At 38.1% G+C, this 21715-nt stretch overlaps 1 protein-coding gene across 2 annotated transcripts; it reads left to right on the top strand.

Moving 5' to 3' along the window:
- Nucleotides 1-22: 22 nt before the first annotated feature.
- ZNF260 (zinc finger protein 260) lies at nucleotides 23-18337 on the top strand. 2 transcript variants are annotated; one of them, XM_008712209.2, is made up of 3 exons: nucleotides 23-133; nucleotides 3010-3220; nucleotides 12142-18337. In XM_008712209.2, exon 3 carries the CDS (start codon nucleotides 12596-12598, stop codon nucleotides 13832-13834), a length of 1239 nt encoding a protein of 412 aa, XP_008710431.1. In that variant the 5' UTR covers nucleotides 23-133; nucleotides 3010-3220; nucleotides 12142-12595; the 3' UTR covers nucleotides 13835-18337. The 2 variants fall into 2 exon arrangements, with proteins under 2 accessions (XP_008710431.1, XP_008710430.1); XM_008712208.2 differs by lacking the exon at nucleotides 23-133 and adding an exon at nucleotides 450-558.
- The last annotated feature ends 3378 nt before the right edge of the window (nucleotides 18338-21715 follow it).

The raw sequence follows: 21715 nt of genomic DNA, 5'->3' as shown, positions 1-21715 counted from the left end.
GGAGCGGCGGACGCGATGCCTCCTGGGAAATGTAGTTAAGCTCCGCACTGGTGATAGAGAAGATGGCTCCCGGTTTGAGCCCTGCCAGAGATCCTCCCCCTCGCCCACCCCGAAATGTTTCGGCGCTCCACAGGTAGGTAGTCTCACACCTTGGCTCCTACTTGGAGTAAGCCCGGCATGCTTGAACTGAGTTTATTATAACCCAAGGCACACTACAGTCCTCTCCCAAAGGTAGCCTTAACAGGTAGGAGTATTTAAACTGTGTCATGAGACACGGAGCCACCAGGCAGGGACTACTTACACTCCTCCCCCGACCAGGGAGACAGTCCCACAAACTCTGGCGCAGGAAAGAAAGCGCGAAAAGCGAACTCGAACCCCTGAAACTTATGGGAAATGTAGTCCGCAGGCAGAAAAGTGGAGGACCGGCCAATACCGACAGATTCTGTCCGGTACTGAGCTGGGCTTGGCGAAGCCCAGGAGACCTCTGGGAGTGCGAGCCAGCCCAAGGAGTGCGCAGGCGCAGACTTTCTGGCTCGCCATAGTCGTCTTTGTCTGCGGGTGAGTGTGGTTTCGGCCTCGCAAGGCGCAGATCTGGGCGTGGGACCTGGGGTTCTGGGTTCAGAATTCGATCAAGGAATCTGGAGGGGAGGATTCTTAGAGCCTGCGACAGGGCTGGGGAGGCTGAAGCGGAAGAATCACTTTCTGTGACGTGCAGTGTTCAAAGCCTGTGCGGATGGGGGCAGGGGTACAGGAGGAAACTGGGGCGAGTTCGCGGGTGGGTGACGGAGGGTGTGAGAGGGTTGTAGAGGTACAACTTGCGTGAGAATTGTGTGGTTCCAAGTTCGTGAGGATGGATGGCATTGTGAGCTTTATGGGGTAGCAACCTCAACTTCACTTTTCTCGTTTCTAAATGATAACAAAGATGCATCTTTCTGGAATATCCGTTTTTCTGAAAGAAAGGAAAATGGCTAAGACATCGAGAGATAAGTGATTTTTAAAGCGATTTTTATATAAAGGCAGGCTCATTGTGGAGTAGAAAACAAAATCAGTATTAACAATTTTTAAAAGTAAACATTTCCGAAAAACTTGTTATTGGATTACAAGACTCCCGGTGTATTGACTTTTCTTAATTCTTTGGAGGAACTTTGGTGAACAGCTTTAAGAAGCCCTGGACTAAGGAGCTTTAAGAGCTAGCTTTCACTAAGGTATAGACCGCACAGAATTGTGAAGGATGTTGTCCTGTCTTTGGTGCAGATAATACCAAGTAACTGACTTAGAATTAGAACTCCGTTGTTTCTCAGCGAAGTGGCAATGACTCGTAATTTGACCAGGTTTTCCCCAGACCAAATGGCCCAAATGTAGTGAAACAAATTTTCTTCTATCTAAAACGACACTTTCTTCCAGTATTCTATCACACTTAACGTAATTTTCAATAAAATGAAAAAGTACCATGGTACAAAAATTCATATACACAAAGAATAGCTTGGTATATACAAAAAGTAATCAGTAATAGTTATGAAGACAGTACTTTATTTACAATAGCGACAAATCAGACAAAACATCTTGGGATAAACAGGCAATGTATAAAATCTATATAACACTAAATTCTTTAGTGTTAACAAAAGACCCAAAAGAAGACTTGTACAAATGGAAATATATGTCATATCTTAGATTTTAAAAGTCTGCAGGGTATTTTGTTTCGTGAAGAAAGCTAAGGGCTTGTTTGGTAATATGTAATATACTACTTTTTTAATAAGTGGGAATAAGAATGTATATTTGTAGGTGCATAAAGAAACTTTTGAAGTTTACACAGAAAATAGAAAAGGTTGATGGGGAGGGAGATAACAGCTAAGGCAGGGGTAAGAATCACATTTTTGCTTGCCTGTTTGTAGACTTCCATTTTTAACTGGGATGGAGGAATTAGATTTCTATGTTCACTCCATTATATTTTAGATATTTATCACTGTCTCATTCTTGAATGTTTCCTTGACTTCCAATGTACTACTCTCATTTGTTTAATTCCAGTCACCCCCCCACCAAAAGCTCCATTAGTGACTGTTTGTCTCTTAACTGTTAGTGTTCCTAAATTTCTCAGTTTGATTTTTTTTTTTAACCTCTTAAGAACAGAATTCCATTGCTGTGGCTACACCTAACAGGTGACTGACAAATGTCCATTCCTTATTTGAGCCATGTCCTGAGCTACTTATTTACATATCCAGTTGCCTAATGGACAGCTCCACCTTGAGGTTGCATAGGACCTTCAAACTCTTTATGCCCAAAATGTTAGTACTGATATCTCCTGCTTCCTGTGGTTTGCCTCCATCCATTTCCCCTATGTATTACCTGTTTTGTAAGTTCATAACAGTGTCCAGCCAGAGTTGAAGCCTCTTATATCTGAGTAAGGGAAGAGCTTCTGAGTAAGTTTAACTCTTGTCTGTCATACCATATTACAAAATGGAGGCCGAGATATCTTAATTACACATAGTAAATGATAAATATGTATGTTTGCTGAATCAATGAATGACCATATAATTATAGGGCACTTATAATATTTCATTTCTCCTAGAGTAACATAACCTAGGTAAAATACTAGGCTGCTAAAAATTTTAAGAACTCTGACCATGAAGAATACATGAATAATATCCTTTACATTTTATCCATATCATTTAAGGTTGGTGACTTTAGATTTATGAGAAAAGTGTTTTCATGGGGGAAAATGATAATAAAAACTGTGACTGTTCAGTCAGGAGCAAGGACACGTTACATCTGCTCAAAGGTACCTGTTTAGGTTGTGATTCTATAGAACTCTAACAACTCAGTCTTGTAATTTCGCTGTATCACCTAAATGCTGAAAATAAGGTTTCCTGTTTCTGAAATGTGTGGAGACTTTAAATGGCATAATGGGTTTGGCCTGGGATGCAAAGTATAACTACTCTTTTTTTTTTCCATGTGCTCAAATACGCGTGTACGCCAGCCAAAGGGTCATCATTACTTTGTTCTTTTTCACAGGCCAGCTTCCTTGTGCATCCACAGCAACTGCACTTGCCTTATCCTTCAAAACCTCCAAGAGCCCTGTGGCCTCAGCCTGAATTATGGGATGCTACTTGGACCCTCAATAGTAATGTCCAAGCTCTGAGTCACTGTTTAGAAGTTTAAGGTACCAGTTTAACAAGAAGGCAGTGGATGACTGAGAGAGAAATATAAAGGAGGTGCTATCCAGGTGAGTAAGAAAGAACTCAGCAGGTATCAGTGGGATAAAGGCTCATTACAATTACTCAACCTGCAACCTCTGAAAACTTTTTTGAGGCAATTGTCTTATCAGCCCTTGTCTTTGGAGTAACAGTTGCTGGAAATTCGTTAGATACCTAAATAACATTTCCAGATACTCTTGCTTGATCAGTGCTCTTTTTTCCTCAGATTCTGGGGGACTGGTTGCCCCTCTAATCTCTCTTCTGGATTCCAGCCTCTTCATTTGTAGTCTCAGTTTGATAAATTTTACAGCCTACATATTGTGTTCTCCCTTTCACTAACATTCTCCATTTTTCACTTCCCCCTAGATGTCTAGACTTAAGCATTTAGTCATCTTGCCAAGGATTACAAGTTCTGTAATCTTTCAAATCTTAGCATGTAGATTCTTTTAAAACTGAACTTTCTAGGGGTGCTTGGGTGGCCCAGGCAGTTAATTATCCAACTGTTGATTTTGGCTCAGTTCATGATCTCAGGGTCATGAGATAGGGCCTGCATCAGACTCCATGCTGGGCATGAAGCCTGCTTGGGATTCTCTCTCACCCTTTCCCCCTCCCATTCCCTGCTTGCCCTCTCTCTCTCTCAAAAAAAAAATTTCTAATAAAATTTAACTTTCTATCATTTCTTCCTGCTTCCATTGTTGTATATCTCAGAGTTGAATTTTATCCCTTATCCTTATTTCTTATTCTCTTCCTACCTCCAACTATCATAGCACATTTCTCCCCATCTTGCTTTTTTTTTTTTTTAAAGATTTTATTTATTTATTTGACAGAGAGAGAGAGACAGCCAGCGAGAGGGAACACAAGCAAGGGGAGTGGGAGAGGAAGAAGCAGGCTCCCAGAAGATCAGGGAGCCCAATGTGGGGCTTGATCCCAGGACTCCGGGATCACACCCTGAGCTGAAGGTAGATGCTTAACGACTGAGCCACCCAGGCGCCCCATCCCCCTCTTGCTTTTTAACAATATAGCAGGCTTGGAAATTTGTCCTGACTGCCTACAAGTTCACCTCTCTGTTACTTTTAAAAAGAAATAATACTATTCTCTTTAAAATCCAGTACATATACTTAATAGAAAAGTAAAATAATGGGTATGTCTTCTCAGTCCTGGCCCTCACTTCTCCATTTCTGTTCCCCAGAAGCAGCCACTATTAACTCTGTATTCTTCTAAATGTTTTTATGAGTATACAAGGGAGCTTTCAAGCAGAACAATGACATGACTTGACTGTGACAAGAATACACAGCGTTGCTGTGTTGAGAGGATTTATAAAGAGGCAAAGGCGAAAGTAGGGAGAACAGTGAGGAGCCTATTAAATAATCCAGTCAAGACATGATGTGGCTTACACTTTGGTGGTCCTGCTGAGTGAGGATTATGGAAATGGCCAGGTGCTGACCATATTTTGCAGATAAAGCCAACAGGATGTGGAGATGTAATAGGTGTGTGATCTAGGAGACAGTTGTTCAAGGCTTGAGCAACTGGGAAAATGAGGTTGCTATTTAACAAGATGAGAAGAATTTGGGAGAAGATCATTTGGGAGAACAAGAATTTGGTCTGGGGCAGGGTAAATTAGCTCCCTATTAGACATTCAAGTGCAGGTTTTGAGTAGCAAGTGAATATGTGAATCAGTTGAGGAAAAAGGTGCAGGCTAGTGGTTAAATATTTTCAAAATATTTTATCAGAATGCACAAATGTCAAGCAAACTCTTAACTGTATTCTGTGGAAGTGGTGACCTGTTAGAGCAGGGGTTGGCAAACTACACCCTACCATGTGTTTTTGTGAAGAGTTTTACTGAAACATGACCACCTACAGTGCGTCTTGTCCATTCATTTTCTTATTGTCTGTGACTGCTTTCATGCTACAAATGGCTGAGTTGGGGGTGCCTGGGTAGCTCAGTCGTTAAGCATCATCTGCCTTTGGCTCAGGGCGTGATCCTGGTGTTCTGGGATCGAGCCCCACGTTGGGCTCCTCCGCTGGGAGCCTGCTTCTTCCTCTCCCACTCCCCCTGCTTGTGTTCCCTCTCTCGCTGGCTGTCTCTCTGTCAAATAAATAAACAAAATATTAAAAAAACAAAACAAATGCCTGAGTTGAGTAGGCATCTGCAGATATATGATGTTGTAAAGCATGATGTGGGACTAAAAAGTATATCTGTCATGGTAAAGCTAACTGACTATAATAAACCCTTAAATGTACCGCTTTAAGGAATATAAGAATTGATTTCTTGGTCACATAACAGTTAATGTGGTGAGCAGTGAAGATTTGCATGGTCGCTTTGGTCTTTGTGGTCCTTTAAGGATCCAGATTTCTTCCAGGTTGTCTCCTTTATCATTCAGTTATGGTTGAAACTGGATCAACAGTGCAACAGCCAGGTGGAGGAGGGAGAAATCACCACGGTAGGGCAAGAGGTCAATAAACTTTTTCTGTAAAGGTTCAGATAGTAAATACGTAAGGCTATGTAAACCATAGGATCTCTGCTGCCACTACTCAAGTCAGACATTTACAGCACAAAAGGAGTTTGCTAGCATTAGACTATCTTGATTTCTATTTTGAAAATATTTTTTAAACCACAAGTTTAAATGCTATTGAAAGAACCATTTTGCCTGATTTTCAGATGACAATGCCTAGTTCAGTTCAGAATTTTACAGTATGAAGGGTACCTGGGTGGTTCAGTCAGTTAAGCGTCCTACTCTTGATGTCGGCTCAGGTCTTGATCTCGTGGTGACGAATTTGAACTCTGCATTGGGCTCCACACTCAGCAAAGAGTCTGATTGAGATTCTCTCTTCCTTTCCCCCCAGCTCTCTCTCTGTCTCGCTCTCTAAAATAAATTTACAGTATGAAAATTCAATTCTGATAAATATGTATGAATAAATACGTATGTTGATGTCATCCCTATAAAAATACAAGGAGTTTTAATTACCAAGGAGATGTCATTTCTGTCTTTTCCTTTCTTTTTTTTTAAGATTTTATTTATTTATGTGAGAGAGGGAGAGAGAGCATGAGTGAGGGGAGGAAAAGAAGGGAGGGAAAGGGACAAGCAGACTCTGCACTTGAGCATGGAGCCCCACAGGGCTCGAATCCATAACATCCTATTTTATGGATTTGATGCTTGAGGAAAGGTAGTTTTCTCAGTTACTAATGTGTTTTTGTGTCTTGGATTTCTGTGGTTTATGTATTCATGATTATCTTTTCTCTTTATTCTTTATTTTCAGCATTTCTGATATCATTTTATTATTATTTTTTTAAAGATTTTTATTTATTTATTTGACAGAGACAGCCAGCGAGAGAGGGAACACAAGCAGGGGGAGTGGGAGAAGAAGAAGCAGGCTCTTAGCTGAGGAGCCTGATGTGGGGCTCGATCCCAGAACGCTGGGATCACGCCCTGAGCCGCCACCCAGGCGCCCCTGTGATACCATTTTAGATGTGTATCTTGTATGTATAGAGTTTAGGTGTGTTTTGTTATATCAGTTGTTAAACTTTAGCATGTGTCAAAATTATCTAGAGGGCTTGTTAAATACAGATTACTGGGCCCTACCAGCAGATTTTCTGATTCAGGAGGTATGTGTTGGAGCCTGAAAATTTTCTGTATGAGTCTGTTACCGTCTTTTTCTTTTAATAGTTTTTTTTATTTTAGTTCTGTTTATTGAGAGGAACAATATGGCTAGTATTGGTTCTCTTATTTAATATTATGCATTGTTTTAAATTTGACCTCATCTTTTTTATCCTTTACTGTAGGATCTTTGATTTCCTTGTCTTGGGTATATATATCTTTCCTTCTGAAAAATTGAAAAGCTTATTATATTTTATTATTTTATAATATTCTCTTGGTTGCCTTTTTATGCATAACTTTCTTAGTCTTCATCATTCGTTTCTTTAGTCCCCACTAAGGAGTGATGTGTATTTTATACATCAGTATGTTTTCGTTCTCCCTTCTCTGTTTACCACACAGTTGGTGATTGAGATTATTATTCCAGTTTTAAATAGGATCAGCTGCATCCTTTTTACCTCCCCCTTCATATATATGAAATTATTTGTGTCTTTGCCTTTGATTGTACAGTAATCCATCTAAGTCCTATCCATTGTTTACCCTTGAGCTTCATTTTTATTAAAATATATCTTCATTATCACTTTTAGCCCAGTCTCTCTAATCTCTCTACTCCCATACCGTATTTATAGCTTCCAGAGCAACATGGATCCTAAGTATATACTCTCTTATATTTCTGTTTTTCACTTTCATGTTTAAGACATATACTGAAGCTCATTGAGAGAAAGGCCAGTATTTTACCCTTTGGATCTGCAGTCTTGAGCACAAGCAAGATGATTATTAAATAGTGATGGTTGTAGAGCTTCAAGTGTGGATTTATGTTTTCAGCTTCATTGAGGAATAATTTACATAAAATAAGTCACCCCCCCCTTTAAGTATATTATTTGATTATTTGGTAATTGTATATAGTAATAAAATGAACACCAAAACAAACATACAGAACAGATTCAGTAGTTCTTTGTACCCTTTTGCAGTTGAACCACGCCCCTCCCCCATCCCTGATGATCACTAATTGGCTTCATGTACTATAGCTTGCTAGTTCTAGAATTTCATATAAATGTGATCATATACTGCATAATCTTTAGCATTTAATTTCTTTGACTTAGTTTTACATTTTTGAAATTAATTCATGTTATATAGATTAATATTTCATTCCTTTTTATTGCTATTATTATAAGTATGGACATAATTTGTCTATTCACCAGTTGATAGACATTTTTAGATTATTTACATTTTGGGCTATTATGAATAATGCTATTATGAACATTTATATACTAAGTCTGTGTGTGAACATACATACTCATTTTTCTGAAAAAAATGACTAGGAGTGGGATTGCTGCATAGAATAGTAAGTGTATATTTAACTTTATAAAATACTGTCAGACTGTGTTCCAAAGTAGTTGAACCATTTTTCATCCTCACCCACTACTCCCATCATTGGGAGTTATAGTTGCTTCACATTCTAACACTTGGATTGGCAGTAGTTTTACCTATAGCCATTTTAGTGGGTGTGTAATGTATCTCACTGGGTTTTGTGTGTGTTTTTTTTTAAGATTTTAGTTATTTATTTGAGAGAAAGAGAAGGAATAGGGGGGAGGGACAGAGAGAGAAGCAGACTCCCCGCTGAGCAGGGAGCCAATGTGGGACTCAATCCCAGGACCCTGAGATCATGACCTGAGCCAAAGGCAGATGCTAAACTGAGTGAGCCACCCAGGCGCCCCTCACTGGGATTTTAATATGCATTTCTGATCACTAGTTAAAATGAACGTCTCATGTACTTTTTGGCCATTCATAATATCTGATTTTGTGAAATGTCTATTTAGTCTTATACCATTTTAAAAATTAGATTATCTTTTTGAGTTTTAGGTGTTCTATATATTTTGGATATGAGCCCTTTATCAGTTTCTAACAGTCTGGCTTTTCTTTTTTGTTAACTGTGTTTTTGAAGGGCATTAGTTTTTAATTTTGATGAAGTCTACCATTTTTTCTTTTTGTATTAATAGTTTTAACACTTATGTTTAGGTCTTTGATTCAGTTTGAGTGAGTTTTTGCATATGGCATGCAGTAAATGTTGAGGGCTTTTGTTTTCTAATTATGTAAATTACAGCATTGATATGAGTGACAGCATATTACTAGAGTCAGTTCTTGCAATGATTTATAAGAAAATCAGGAGGGGCACCTGGCTGGCTCAGCCCATAAAGCACGGGACTTTGATCTCAGGTTTGTATGTATGAGCCCCATGTTGGGTGCAGAGATTACTTAAAAATAAAATCTTTAAAAAAGAAAGAAAATGAGGATAAAATTTTGAGAGGGACAAGACAAATCAGGATCAAACTGAAGATTTACAGTTAGTGGATAGGAAACAATTATATAAGAAAGAAAGGGGGGACAAGAAATGAGCTCTTCACAGAAGAGCTTTGGTGCCATTTATTTCAGGCATAATGAAAGGAAAGCAAATGAAAACTGAAATTGATGGCAGTAACAGTTTCTGTATCTAGAAATGATAGCATCAATCAAAACACTGCAGTAAGTTAGATTTCAAAGCAAAAATGGCTGTTTTCTGGCCTGTTTTACTTTTTTTAATTAAATGTATGTGTACTTTGCTGTTTAGCCCTGTGAAAACTGCAATCAGATAAAAAGAGCATAGTCTGTAGTTACTATACAATTATAGATCAGTTCAAGTTGAAAAGCTCAAGTCAGGGACATCTCTGTAGGTATAACGAATAGGGGGTTTTAAAAGTGAAGTAGGGGGTGCCTGGCTGGCTCAGTCAGAGGAGGGTGTGACTCTTGATCTCAGGGTTATGAGTTTGAGTCCCACAGGGGGTGTAGATATTATTTAAATAAATAAAAGACTTTTTTTTTAAGTGAAATAGGACTATAGTTATGCTTACTCCATCCTTCCTCACCCACAGTTCCTACTCCACATAGGCAACTACTTTCAACTCATTTAACTGAGTCTGCTGGTGTTTATACCCACATTTTATATAGCTGTTTTACCTACTTTTGATTTAACCACTTTTTTTTTAAAAGATTTTTTATTTATTTATTTGACAGAGAGAGAGACAGCCAGCGAGAGAGGGAACATAAGCAGGGGGAGTGGGAGAGGAAAAAGCAGGCTTCCAGCGGAGGAGCCCGATGTGGGGCTCGATCCCAGAATGCCGGGTTCACACCGTGAGCCAAAGGCAGATGCTTAACGACTGAGCCACCCAGGCGCCCCGTGATTTAACCATTTTAAAACAGTATCGGCTTGGGAGCACCTGGCTGGCTTAGTTGGTAGAGCATGTGACTCTTGATCTCAGGGTTGTAAGTTCAAGCCCCACACTGGGTATACAGATTACTTAAAAATAAAATCTTTTAGGGGCATGTGGGTGGTACAGTCAGTTAAGCATCCAACTCTTGGTTTTGGCTCAGGTAGGGATCTCGGGGTTCTGAGATCAAGTCCTGTGTCAGGCTCCGCATTCAGCATGGAGTCTGCTTAAGATTCTCTTCTCTCTGTCCCTCCCCCTTCTCTTTCTCTCTTTCTCTAACAAATAAAATAAAATCTTTTAAAATATGTCATTTATATATATATAGTCAGATTGTTAACATTCAGGGATCCAGAAAATTTCCTGCATTCATTTTCCTTTGTATTTTCTCTGGAACTCCTTTAGGAAATGTTGAACCTCCTAGATGCCTCCACAAACCCATGAATTTTCCAGTCATTTATTTCTCCCTTCATTCTTTCCATTCTTCCTTTTTTCATTCTGGGAGATTTCCTGGAATTTTTTTCCCCAACCTATTGAATTTTTGAGGTCAACGTCATATGGTTTATTTGCAGAAAGCACTAACCCTCTTAATACTTCAGTGCTATACAAACTCTTGGCTTTCTGTAATACTAATTATAATATTGTATGTGTGTGTTCTTTTGTTCCTTTCCTTGTTTTTTCCTATTTGTTTTTATCTATCTTTCACCTTAGGGCTTTCATCAAATATTTGTGATCTTTAGTGCTACATTAATATTTAATATTGAGGTACCCAAAATATTACTGTAATCTGTGTGCATGGTTGGGGCTTGTAAAATGGTGGGCTTTGCTGTGCATCATTCAGTCAGGTTTCTTTTATATGACTCCATGTTAGTATCTATAAATGTTCTCAGAGTCTTCTCATTTTTTCAGAAAAGAACCCTTTCATTGTCTGACACCAGCAACCACCAGCATTTCTGACAAGCAGCAGTAGAAAGGGGTTGGAACCCTAATCTGCATATGAACTCTATTCATTACCTTCTTTTCAATATGTTACTCTAATCTTCTTTGCCTATCATCACTAAATTTGGAGGCTCTTAGTTATACCATCAGCCGCTGCTTTTATAATCATTTTTATAAGTTTCACCTTCTACTCTCAACCAGTCTCTCCAGTTATAGAGCCTTTGTGTTCTCTTCTGCTGGCTTTTTAAGTCATTCGATTCTGCTAATTTATAGTTATCTGCTTTCCTTTCAAAATTTCCTAAAACTTTTCATCCAGTGGTATCTCCTCAACCTCTTAATGTTTATGAGTATATGCCCTTCATCCTCTTACTGTCATTTTAATGGAGTTTCAGAAAGCTATAGAATTTCATTGAACCACACATTCTCTTTAATAATTCTTCTATTTTTTATCCCTTCATCCTAGGCTCTCCCAATTTTATGTTTTTGTCTTTCATCTGTTTGTCACCTGTTCTTTATGTTTTATTTTACTTATTTATAAAGTGTACAGAGTTACATTTAAAAACAGTTTAGGGGGTGCCTGAGTGTGGGGCGCCTGGGTGGTGCAGTCATTAAGTGTCTGCCTTCGGCTCAGGGCGTGATCCCAGCGTTCTGGGATCGAGCCCCACATCAGGCTTCTCCGCTAGGAGCCTGCTTCTTCCTCTCCCACTCCCTCTGCTTGTGTTCCCTCTCTCGCTGGCTGTCTCTGTCAAATAAATAAATAAAATCTTAAAAAATAAAAAAGGGGGGGTGCCTGAGTGGCTCAAGTGTCCAACTCTTAGCTCAGGTCTTGATCTCAGGGTTATGAATTCAAGCCCCACATTGGATTCCATGCTATTAAAAAATATATATAAAAACATAAATAGTAATAATAATTAAAGCAGTTTAAGATTAGATGCACCTGTGAATGTTATTTGTATTTAAACTTTCTTTTATACTGGTAGACTAGGTTTGAAATAGTCTATTTTATAATACCACATTTCTGAAATTTTATTAATACTGGGAAAAAAATCACAAGTATAGTGATGTTGATGATGATGATAGCTACTTTATTGGAGTTTTACTACTTGCCAGGCACTAAATATTTTACAGTTATTAGCTCTTTTCAATGATTTTTTTTTTTTTTGTATTCCCTTTTAGAAAAGGTCTGGGAAACATATAGGTAAAGGCATACATGGAAGACATGTGAGTTGTCTACTTCTGCATGAAAATACAGCTAGGAAAAAACTCAGAAAACCTGGGTAACAGAAAAATATTTCCTCTGAACACAGACACTGATTCTTTAAGACTATATCTCTATGTATGGGACTCAGTTTAAGGGACTTTAGAACATAATTTATACTTAAATATAAGAGAAGCTGTCTAAGAAAGAACCATTAAGGATACAATGATGTCATATGTTTCATCCCAATCCATAATCGTCTAATCTCAATATAAGCACTGTGAAGTCTTTCATCATAAATTCAACTTCATTAGGTACTTGAGGATTAATATTGGAGAGAAACCATATGACATTGATGAATGTGGAAAAACTTTTATCTGTGTCACATGTCAAGAGATACTGAGGAATTCTTGTTAGAAAAAATATCTGTGCATGATAAGAATGTTGGAAAGCCTTCAGCCTGAAGCAGATCTCCGTCAGCATGATCAGATTCATAGTAGAGAGAAACCTCATGAATGCAGTGAGTGTGGAAAAACCTTTAGCCTGAAGCAAAACCTCATAGAGCATAAGAAAATGCATACTGGAGAAAAATCACATGAATGTACTGAATGTGGTAAAGTATTCTCTCGAGTCTCATCCCTTACTCTACATTTGAGAAGTCATACAGGAAAGAAACCATATAAATGTAATAAATGTGGAAAAGCTTTCAGCCAGAAAAGAAACTTCCTTTCTCATCAGAAACATCATACTGGAGAGAAACTTCATGAATGTGGGAAAGCTTCTATTCAGATTCCAGGCCTCATTAAAAACCAGAGAAATCATACTGGAAACAAACCCTATGCGTGTAAGGAATGTGGAAAAGCCTTCAATGGCAAATCATATCTCACCGAGCATGAGAAAATTCATACGGGAGAGAAACCATTTGAATGTAATCAATGTGGAAGAACCTTCAGCCAGAAGCAATACCTCATTAAACATCAGAATATCCACAGTGGAAAGAAACCCTTTAAATGTAATGAATGTGGAAAAGCCTTTAGCCAAAAGGAAAACCTCATTATCCATCAAAGAATACATACTGGAGAGAAACCTTATGAATGCAAAGGGTGTGGGAAAGCTTTCATTCAGAAGTCAAGCCTGATTAGACACCAGAGAAGTCATACAGGAGAGAAACCCTATATATGTAAAGAATGTGGGAAAGCCTTCAGTGGCAAATCAAATCTCACTGAGCATGAGAAAATTCATATTGGAGAAAAACCCTATAAATGTAATGAATGTGGAACAATCTTTAGGCAGAAGCAGTACCTCATTAAACATCACAATATTCATACAGGAGAGAAACCCTATGAATGTAATAAATGTGGAAAAGCCTTCTCTCGAATCACATCACTCATTGTACATGTCAGAATTCATACAGGTGATAAACCTTATGAATGTAAAATATGTGGGAAAGCCTTCTGTCAAAGTTCATCTCTTACTGTTCATATGAGAAGCCATACAGGTGAGAAGCCCTATGGTTGTAATGAATGTGGGAAAGCCTTCTCTCAGTTCTCAACTCTTGCTTTACATATGAGAATCCATACTGGAGAAAAACCTTATCAGTGTAGTGAATGTGGGAAGGCTTTTAGCCAGAAGTCACATCATATTAGACACCAGAGAATTCATACTCACTAAAGCTCTATGAATGCCTTGAATTTAGGAAAACTTTCATCAGAACTCACACTTCAATGGCATATTAAAAATTCATTTTACAATAAAGTGACATGAATGTGGAAAATACTTCACCAACAACTCAAAAGTTAAATACTAACAATTTTAATAAGTATCATAGTATCATGAAAACCTATACTCCCAGAACTCCCACAACAAACATTGTTAATGACGTACTTTTAGGAGCAGTCTCATTGAAATAAGGATCCAGTCGTGAACCCTAAGCAACATGGTTCTGGAAGGCCTACCTGATGCATTAAGAGGTATAAAGATTTGACATTAAGAGACAAAACTGTCATTTTAAAAATGATTCACTACATACGTAATCAAAATTATTTGTTCTTGATGCATTTGTAGAAATCAGAGATTGGTACAATATTGTATTCAGAAACATGCATGCCTTTATTGGGAATTGTTAATTGATAGAGGTGGTATCACAAGTTGGTAGGGAAATGAAATCATGATTCAAAAAATGGTCTCAGGGTAACTGACTCTTTATGTGGAAAAATATTAGATCTCTGCTGTAGTAATACATTAAAGTATTTATTATGAAATCCAAAAGTATTGAAGACTAGAATACAAAAAGTAAAACCTAGTAATATAAGAATTTAATAGGAGAATGTTTTTAAAACCTTGGGGTAGGAGGGAATTTCTAAAATAGATTCCAGGATACTCACTCTTGAGTGTACATGCCTATCCCCAAGAAACCAATATGTGTACCTAGGGAGTCATTATCTTTATGTTCATTGACGCATGAATTACATTAGGAAAAAATTGGAAACAAATGTCTGTTGCTTGTGATTTGGATAAATAAAATGTGATATAGGAACATAGTAAAATATTCTCTAGTAGTTAACAGGTTATATACGTATAAATATATTAATAGAAAGACCTGAAAAATCATGTAGAGTAAAGACAATGAAGGGATAAATAAAATCATAACTGTGAATTTAAATTAAATCAACACAAACACTATTATTAAGCACTGATTATAGATAAACATTTTTATGTAAAACTGAAGAATGGATTGGAAGGATACACATGCAGTTCCCAAAGGTGGATGCCTCTAGAAAGAACAGTAGTGGAAAAGAAACGGGACCAAGAATGGTAGTTGAGGGATACTTCAGTTTTGTATCTAAACACTTATCATTAAAAAGAAAAAAAGATTCCCAGTGAATATAACAAAATGTTAGTTACCTCTTAGTTACCTCGGGCTGTGGTAATATAAGTGTTCTGTTGTTTGTGCTATTTCTGAAAATTAAAAAAGATAAAGATAGGCGTAGGAAAGCTGTACGTGGAGTACATGTAATAATAGACTCATAATCCCAGATAGATACTAATATTTTATAGGAAATATTTCTAAAATCCTATCTTTACTATAAGTTATTTTTTAAAATTGGGATGGTAGCTTAAATTATTTAAATTTACTCTTGCATGTGAACTATCACTAATCTGTGTGATCTCTACTTAGAAGTTATAGCATGACTGTACATCAGGTTGGTTGGATTACATACATTTAAGGATCATACCATTTAATAATACATGCACAGACTTGTTATTAAGAATTGGTTTCTACTGAAACATTTTTCAGGAGTTTTTAAAGTCCACATAACCAGTACTGGCATTAAGAATTTGATATTTTTTAAATGAAGAAACCAAGTTACTCTTAAATTTTTAAATATGCCACTGAGTAAAATGTCAGCTCTTGCATTTCACCTTCAATTTTAACCTCAGACGGTTTTTCTTCTATTCTGCCAGATATACTCAACCAATCCTTTAAGAAAAAAAAAAAAAAAAAAAAAGGAGATCTGAGACCTAAACAGTATTCTTTTATTTGAAGCAAATCTTTTTGAGGATTTTTGTTTACTCAACCCCTTTCCACAGCAAATTGACATATATAAAGTTGTTAGTGCTCTTTTTGAATAGTGATAAAAATGTGTATCCAACATTTAAACCTTAGTCATATTTCAAATACATCAATTTCTTTTAAATTCAAAATAATGAAATGCTAATAGAACCACACCACTACACCGTTTGTTAGCAGTTTTGAAGGTTGGTCTTGAGATAAGATTATAAATGCCAGGCATTGATTATCTGGGGTAATGTACCCAAATAACATGTATATCTACATCAATCTAAGTTATCCTCTATTTTTTTCCATTCCTCATTAAGCATTCCTCTTATATTTCTTAAGTGTTTTGCTTGCCTTTGAGCTTATGCAGCTTTGAAGTCACCAGACCAACTAAGAACTCTCAATTCAGACCAAACTAGGAGGATTACCTTTTGGTTCCTGTAGTTGGCTAGTGCCAAAGTGTAACAACGATTAGGATAGTCACACTGAGTCAGATGAGTAATACATGTGATATTGTATACTTCAGATTTACTCTGACATGCCCCTGTTGATTCAGCTTGTTGCTAGTTCTTTGCCACCACAAACACCACTAGTAAAACACTCTTAAAATCAGACCTTAAATTTCAGATGTTTTTATTTGTGGAGGATAGGTTACAGGCAAGAGATTGTTAAATCAAAGGACATATGCTATTTTTTTTTATTTTAATAGATGCTATCAGTTATTTTCAAAACACAACTTTCCTCTAACCCTGCAACAGATGGTAACATACTGCTCAAATTCATGTCTGTCTGATGAATGTAGCCATCTGCTCCTAGGTTTGCTTCTTTGTAGATTTTCTTATTGTTAGCTCATTTTGAAGTCCTCTTTATGTATTAGACATTAGGAATTTGCTAATTTTCATCATAAAAATGATTTTTCCATAAAAGTATCTTAAATTTCTATATAATCAGATATGTATTATAATTTTTTTCTAAGCTTAATGGATTGGTTAAGAAGATATTTTAATCTCTAGATTGTCTTTCTTAGGTTTTCTTGCAAGTTGTTTATTGTTTGCTTTTTTCAATATGTAAGTATTTAGTCCATCTAGAATTTAAGTTTTAATGTTATATAAAATGAGAATTCCTTGTTATTTTCTTCCAGAAGGGTTTCCAGTTATACAAGTACAATTTGTTAAAATAACCCATCTGTTCAGCAGCCAGTCACACAGTTCTCACACCAACTTGTGGTATCCACCAGCAGCAATCACAGATTTGAACCGGCAATCAATAAAACAGAACAGGCTTTAACCCAGTTTATTATCAGCCTTGCCCTAACAAAAACAAAAAACTAAAACAAAACCACCTTCACAGTACTGCAACTGCCCAAGCAAGCACAGCTTCCAGGGATCCTGTGCTGCTCTGGGGAGAAAAGGTCAGAATGGGTATAGTTCACCTAAGCTCTGGGAAACATAACATTCTCATCCAAGACATGTTATGATAACCCACTACTGCATCTGTACACACCCAGTTGTAAGACTGATACCCACTTAAGCACAGGGAAGCTGCTGCATTGGTTTCCCAAGACATGATGCCTTAGTCACATAGGCTATGGATGTCTACATGCCAATTCACAGCTCCCCCTACCCCTATCCAGGTACAGGATACAAATTAGGAATATACAGTAGTATTTTCTTCAAGAAAACTGGTAGAAAGTCAAATCTAAGATCATCTTTCCAGACATGGGTCAGTGGGAAAGGCGTATTCTCAATACTTTATCAATACCATCCTTTTCTATTCAACTGAAACAGCTATGTAATCCTTTAACCACATGATCTTTTCCTCATTCAACTGAAACTGCCTTGTACTTTCATTTATACCAAGACCTATTTCTGTATTCTCTTGTTTCACTAATCTATTTTTCTACTTCGATACCATATTAATTGATAAATTGATTTAACATTAGCCTTATTGTATTTTGATACTGCATAACAAAGTCCTCCTTGCTGTTTTTCATAGTTTTATTGGCTATTCTAAGTTAATTTTCTTCCTATATAAATGAAGATTGTGTTCTCAAAATCTAAAAACCTTTTGATATTCTAGTTGGAATTGTATTAAATTTATATATTTATTTTGGGAGAAATGAGATTTTTGATTTTAAGTCTTTCTGATCCAAATCGTAGTGTGCCTTTGCATTTGTTCAAACTGTAATCATGTCTTTCAGCATGAGGGTCCTGAACAAAGTAATTTGAATGCCATCCCTGCTTAATAATATATTTTTTAAAAGTTTGTTAGTTGGGTGAATGAGAAACAAAAAAAACCAACCATACACCAAAGCCCCGATCCCTAGGGTGATGGTATTTGGAGATGGGGCTGTAAGGAAGTAATTGGGTTTAGATTAGGTCATGAGGGTAGAACACTCATGGTGGGAATAATACCCATATAAGTGGAAGAGAGAGATTATAAAAGGAGATTTCTTTCCACGTGTACAAACTGAGGAAAAGGTCATGTGAGCACAGCACAGTGAGAAAGCAGCTGTCTACAAACCAGGAATTGGACCTTCACCAGGATTTGCCAGCATTTTGATCTTGGGATTTCCCAGCCTCTAGAACTGTAAGAAATAAATGTCTGTTGTTTAAGCCACCTAGTCTGTGGTATTTTGTTATAATGCCTGAGCTAAGACAATCCCTTTCCTGCCTGCTTCTATGCTCCTAATATGTGGTAAGACAAAAGCACTTTTCATTAGGAGAGTAAATTCCCAACTGCATTTTTCATATAAGGTCTGTAATTTTTAGCAATTTATAAAACTTCCCCCACCTTATTCATTTAAAAAGTAAAAATTGCTGGAAAAGGAAATAAGTAAAAAATACGGTTCCTGCAGTGACGTCTTGAAAATGTTGAACTAGGAATCGACAAGCTATAGTTAGTTCCCTTACAGAAACTGGGGGAAAAAAAAAACAAACCCAAAAACTTTCTGAACTAACTTTGTAGTACCTCTGGAAAACAGTCAGTGGTTTATAGAAACAAGCAAATGCGCAAGCAAATCAAAAGCCATCTTCAAATGTTAGTAATGTTTTGTGGCATTTTTATTCTTGCCCCAACCCTCGCTGGTGTGGTATTGATACGGTCTTGAGCAAGCAGCCACCCAGTTTCCCCCCTCAAACTGGAGGGAGCAGAGTGGACCAAGTTTGCAAATTACTGTATACATCCCATTCTAACCTGTCTTGATACAGGAAGGAATGATGCAAGCATTATCTGTTTCATGTTACAAAAATGCAGCTGGGAAACTGAGCAGGCATTGCTCATAAAACCTACAAGGTGGACTACAAATCCACAGTCTGAATATAAGATTGGGAAAGTGGAAGTGTATAGTCAGAGCTTAGGGTGAGGGTCAGTGGATGAGAAAATTCTAAGAGGAAACACCAGAGATAAGGGTGTTCTGGCTAAACCAACCACACAGGATTCCTACTGAAGGCAGGCTAGCATGACCACACAGCACCTGAGAGATGGTGGAGAATGCCTGATTTGATACCAAGGGTGATCATATATTAAGGGTAGAGGGTTCTAGTTAAACTGACTGAGGGTCCTTACTAAATCCTGATTTTATAAATAAGTGCACAGATAGGTCTAGAAGTTTCAGGAGTCTGACTAAAGTTTGGTCAAAGAAACTGTCACTGAATTGTTGGCACTTGGGCAAAACAAGACCTTGGGGTTAATTTTACTAATGTGCTATTAATGACCCACTTCAGAGACCTCTGGAGACAAACTATATATGTCCATTAGCAGTTCAAAAGGATGTCCTGGGGGTGCCTGGATGGCTCAGTCAGTTAAGCGTCTGCCTTCAGCTCAGGTCATGATCCTGGGGAGTCTGCTTCTCCCTCTCCCTGCCTCCCCCACTCATGTTCTCTCTCACTCTCTCTCAAATAGATAATCTTTGAAAACAAAACAAAACAAAAAGGATGTCCTAGGTAGCAAGAGTTAGTATGGAAGCACTGGTCTCAAGAAGATGCAGGCAAGACATACTAATAAACTATTGATTTCAAAGGGTTATAACTGGCCAGATCCATTGAGTTAACAAAGGAAAAAGCTTGGGAATGTTAGTGGAGAATGCATCTTCGCCACTCATCTGTTCTTCAAGAGGATTTTTTTCCCCTAAATACTCCTGGTTCCTTGTCCTACTTTTTATTTCTCTTCTGGAGAGGTAAAGCAAAATAGTTGATTAGAGAATTTATTGCCTCTTTGGTCCAAATTAACCTTTTGCTGCCTGATGGGTGAAAATAGATCTTTATTTTTTAAACATTTTTTACCAGCTGGCATAATGGTAACCTTTGTCATTAGAGGGTACTGGAGAGACACTGCAGGACACAGTACTCCTTAGTTCTGGTGTGGCTTCCTCTCCAGGTTTCTTTCTTCCTTCTTTCTTTCTCTTTCTTTCTTCCTTTCTTTTTTTTTTTTCTTAGATTTTATTTATTTGACAGAGAGACAGCCAGCGAGAGAGGGAACACAAGCAGGGGGAGTGGGAGAGGAAGAAGCAGGCTCCGAGCGGGGGCTCGATCCCAGGACTCTGGGATCATGCCCTGAGCCGAAGGCAGACATTTAATGACGGAGCCACCCAGGCGCCCCCCTCTCCAGGTTTCTTTTTTCTTTTTTTTTTTTTTTAAGATTTTTTATTTATTTATTCGACAGAGATAGAGACAGTCAGTGAGAGAGGGAACAACAAGCAGGGGGAGTGGGAGAGGAAGAAGCAGGCTCATAGCGGAGGAGCCTGATGTGGGGCTCGATCCCATAACGCCAGGTTCACGCCCTGAGCCGAAGGCAGACGCTTAACCACTGTGCCACCCAGGCGCCCCCCTCTCCAGGTTTCTGAAAGTAGGCTCTCTTCTCTAAAGCTCTGCCCCACAGTTTACTGAATTACGAAGTACCTCTGAATCACAGCTTTCGCTAGCATTTGGCCACCATGTTTTCTCCATTCTTGACCAAGTCAGAGGCATCACAGCAGAAGACCTTCAAACATGTGTCTATACCCCAGCTAGGTCTGTGCTCCCTGTATCCTCTTCATAGGCCTACACATGCATACTGGGGGCCTCATGCAAGCCAGCACCCGACTTCTGTTCCACATAGCTACCTGGAGCTGTTCTGGCCCAAGACCTTCATGGATGTGTGCTAGGTTCCTGAAGAGAAAGGTCTCTACAGCTCCAGGTCAGATAGTATGCACAGTGGTCCCCCAAACTCCCTCTATATGCCTATCTCTCAGGCTCTGCTCACCTAACTGCCTAATGAATATGAATCATATCAGGCCTGAGCAAACCAGCAAACTTCTCTACCAGCTAGTAGTCTTTGAAGAAATGTGAACCCTTTCCCTTCCAAGTTTGTCCTTCCTTGTGTACTCTGCCTCAGCCTAAAGTCCCTTTACATCTTAATAGTTACATTATTATTGCTGCTTAATAATTCTTTATATTAAATTTCCCGTTTTAATTAATGTGTGGTTTCCTGTCTTCCACATTGGATCAGACTGATGCAAAGAGTTTGGAAGAAGACGTAGGCATGAGTTGTTCTGGCCCTGCTTCTTTCCTCTTCACTTTGGAATCTGCCTGTCTGCATAGAGCATGCATTCCTCAATGATCCAGGTCAAGACGTGAAGTTGGAGATTTAGAGCCTGTTGTTGCCACTGTCATGATTCACTGAGTCAGTCTGTTTATTTCTGGAGTCCAAACAGAAAGCTCCCACAGTGACCATACTCCAATTTGCCTTTATCCATAATAAAAGGGATATCTGGCCTCCATTGATCTTAATTATTTGTCCTAAATCTCAGTTAGATAACAACTCATGGGTAAAGAGTATGGTGACGCATATTTGGTCTCTTCAGAAACCCTAGCACATAATGGCCACATGGCACACAACACAATACATAAATACTTCAGACTACTCTATACTTTTATGCTCTTGCCTTTTAGTAATTTCCATAAATAACTTTTGAGAGGAGAAAAATCCAAACTTGCTAACATGATCTATGAGAA

This window comes from Ursus maritimus, unplaced genomic scaffold (assembly GCF_017311325.1).
Source record: "Ursus maritimus isolate PB19 unplaced genomic scaffold, ASM1731132v1 scaffold_19, whole genome shotgun sequence".
In the NCBI taxonomy this organism is placed as follows: Eukaryota; Metazoa; Chordata; class Mammalia; order Carnivora; family Ursidae; genus Ursus; species Ursus maritimus.
This window is presented reverse-complemented; position numbering and strand designations above follow the sequence as displayed.

Coding starts and splice junctions, on each gene's coding strand:
- ZNF260 (XM_008712209.2), top strand. CDS start 12,596: ATGATAAGAATGTTGGAAAGCCTTCAGCCTGAAGCAGATCTCCGTCAG.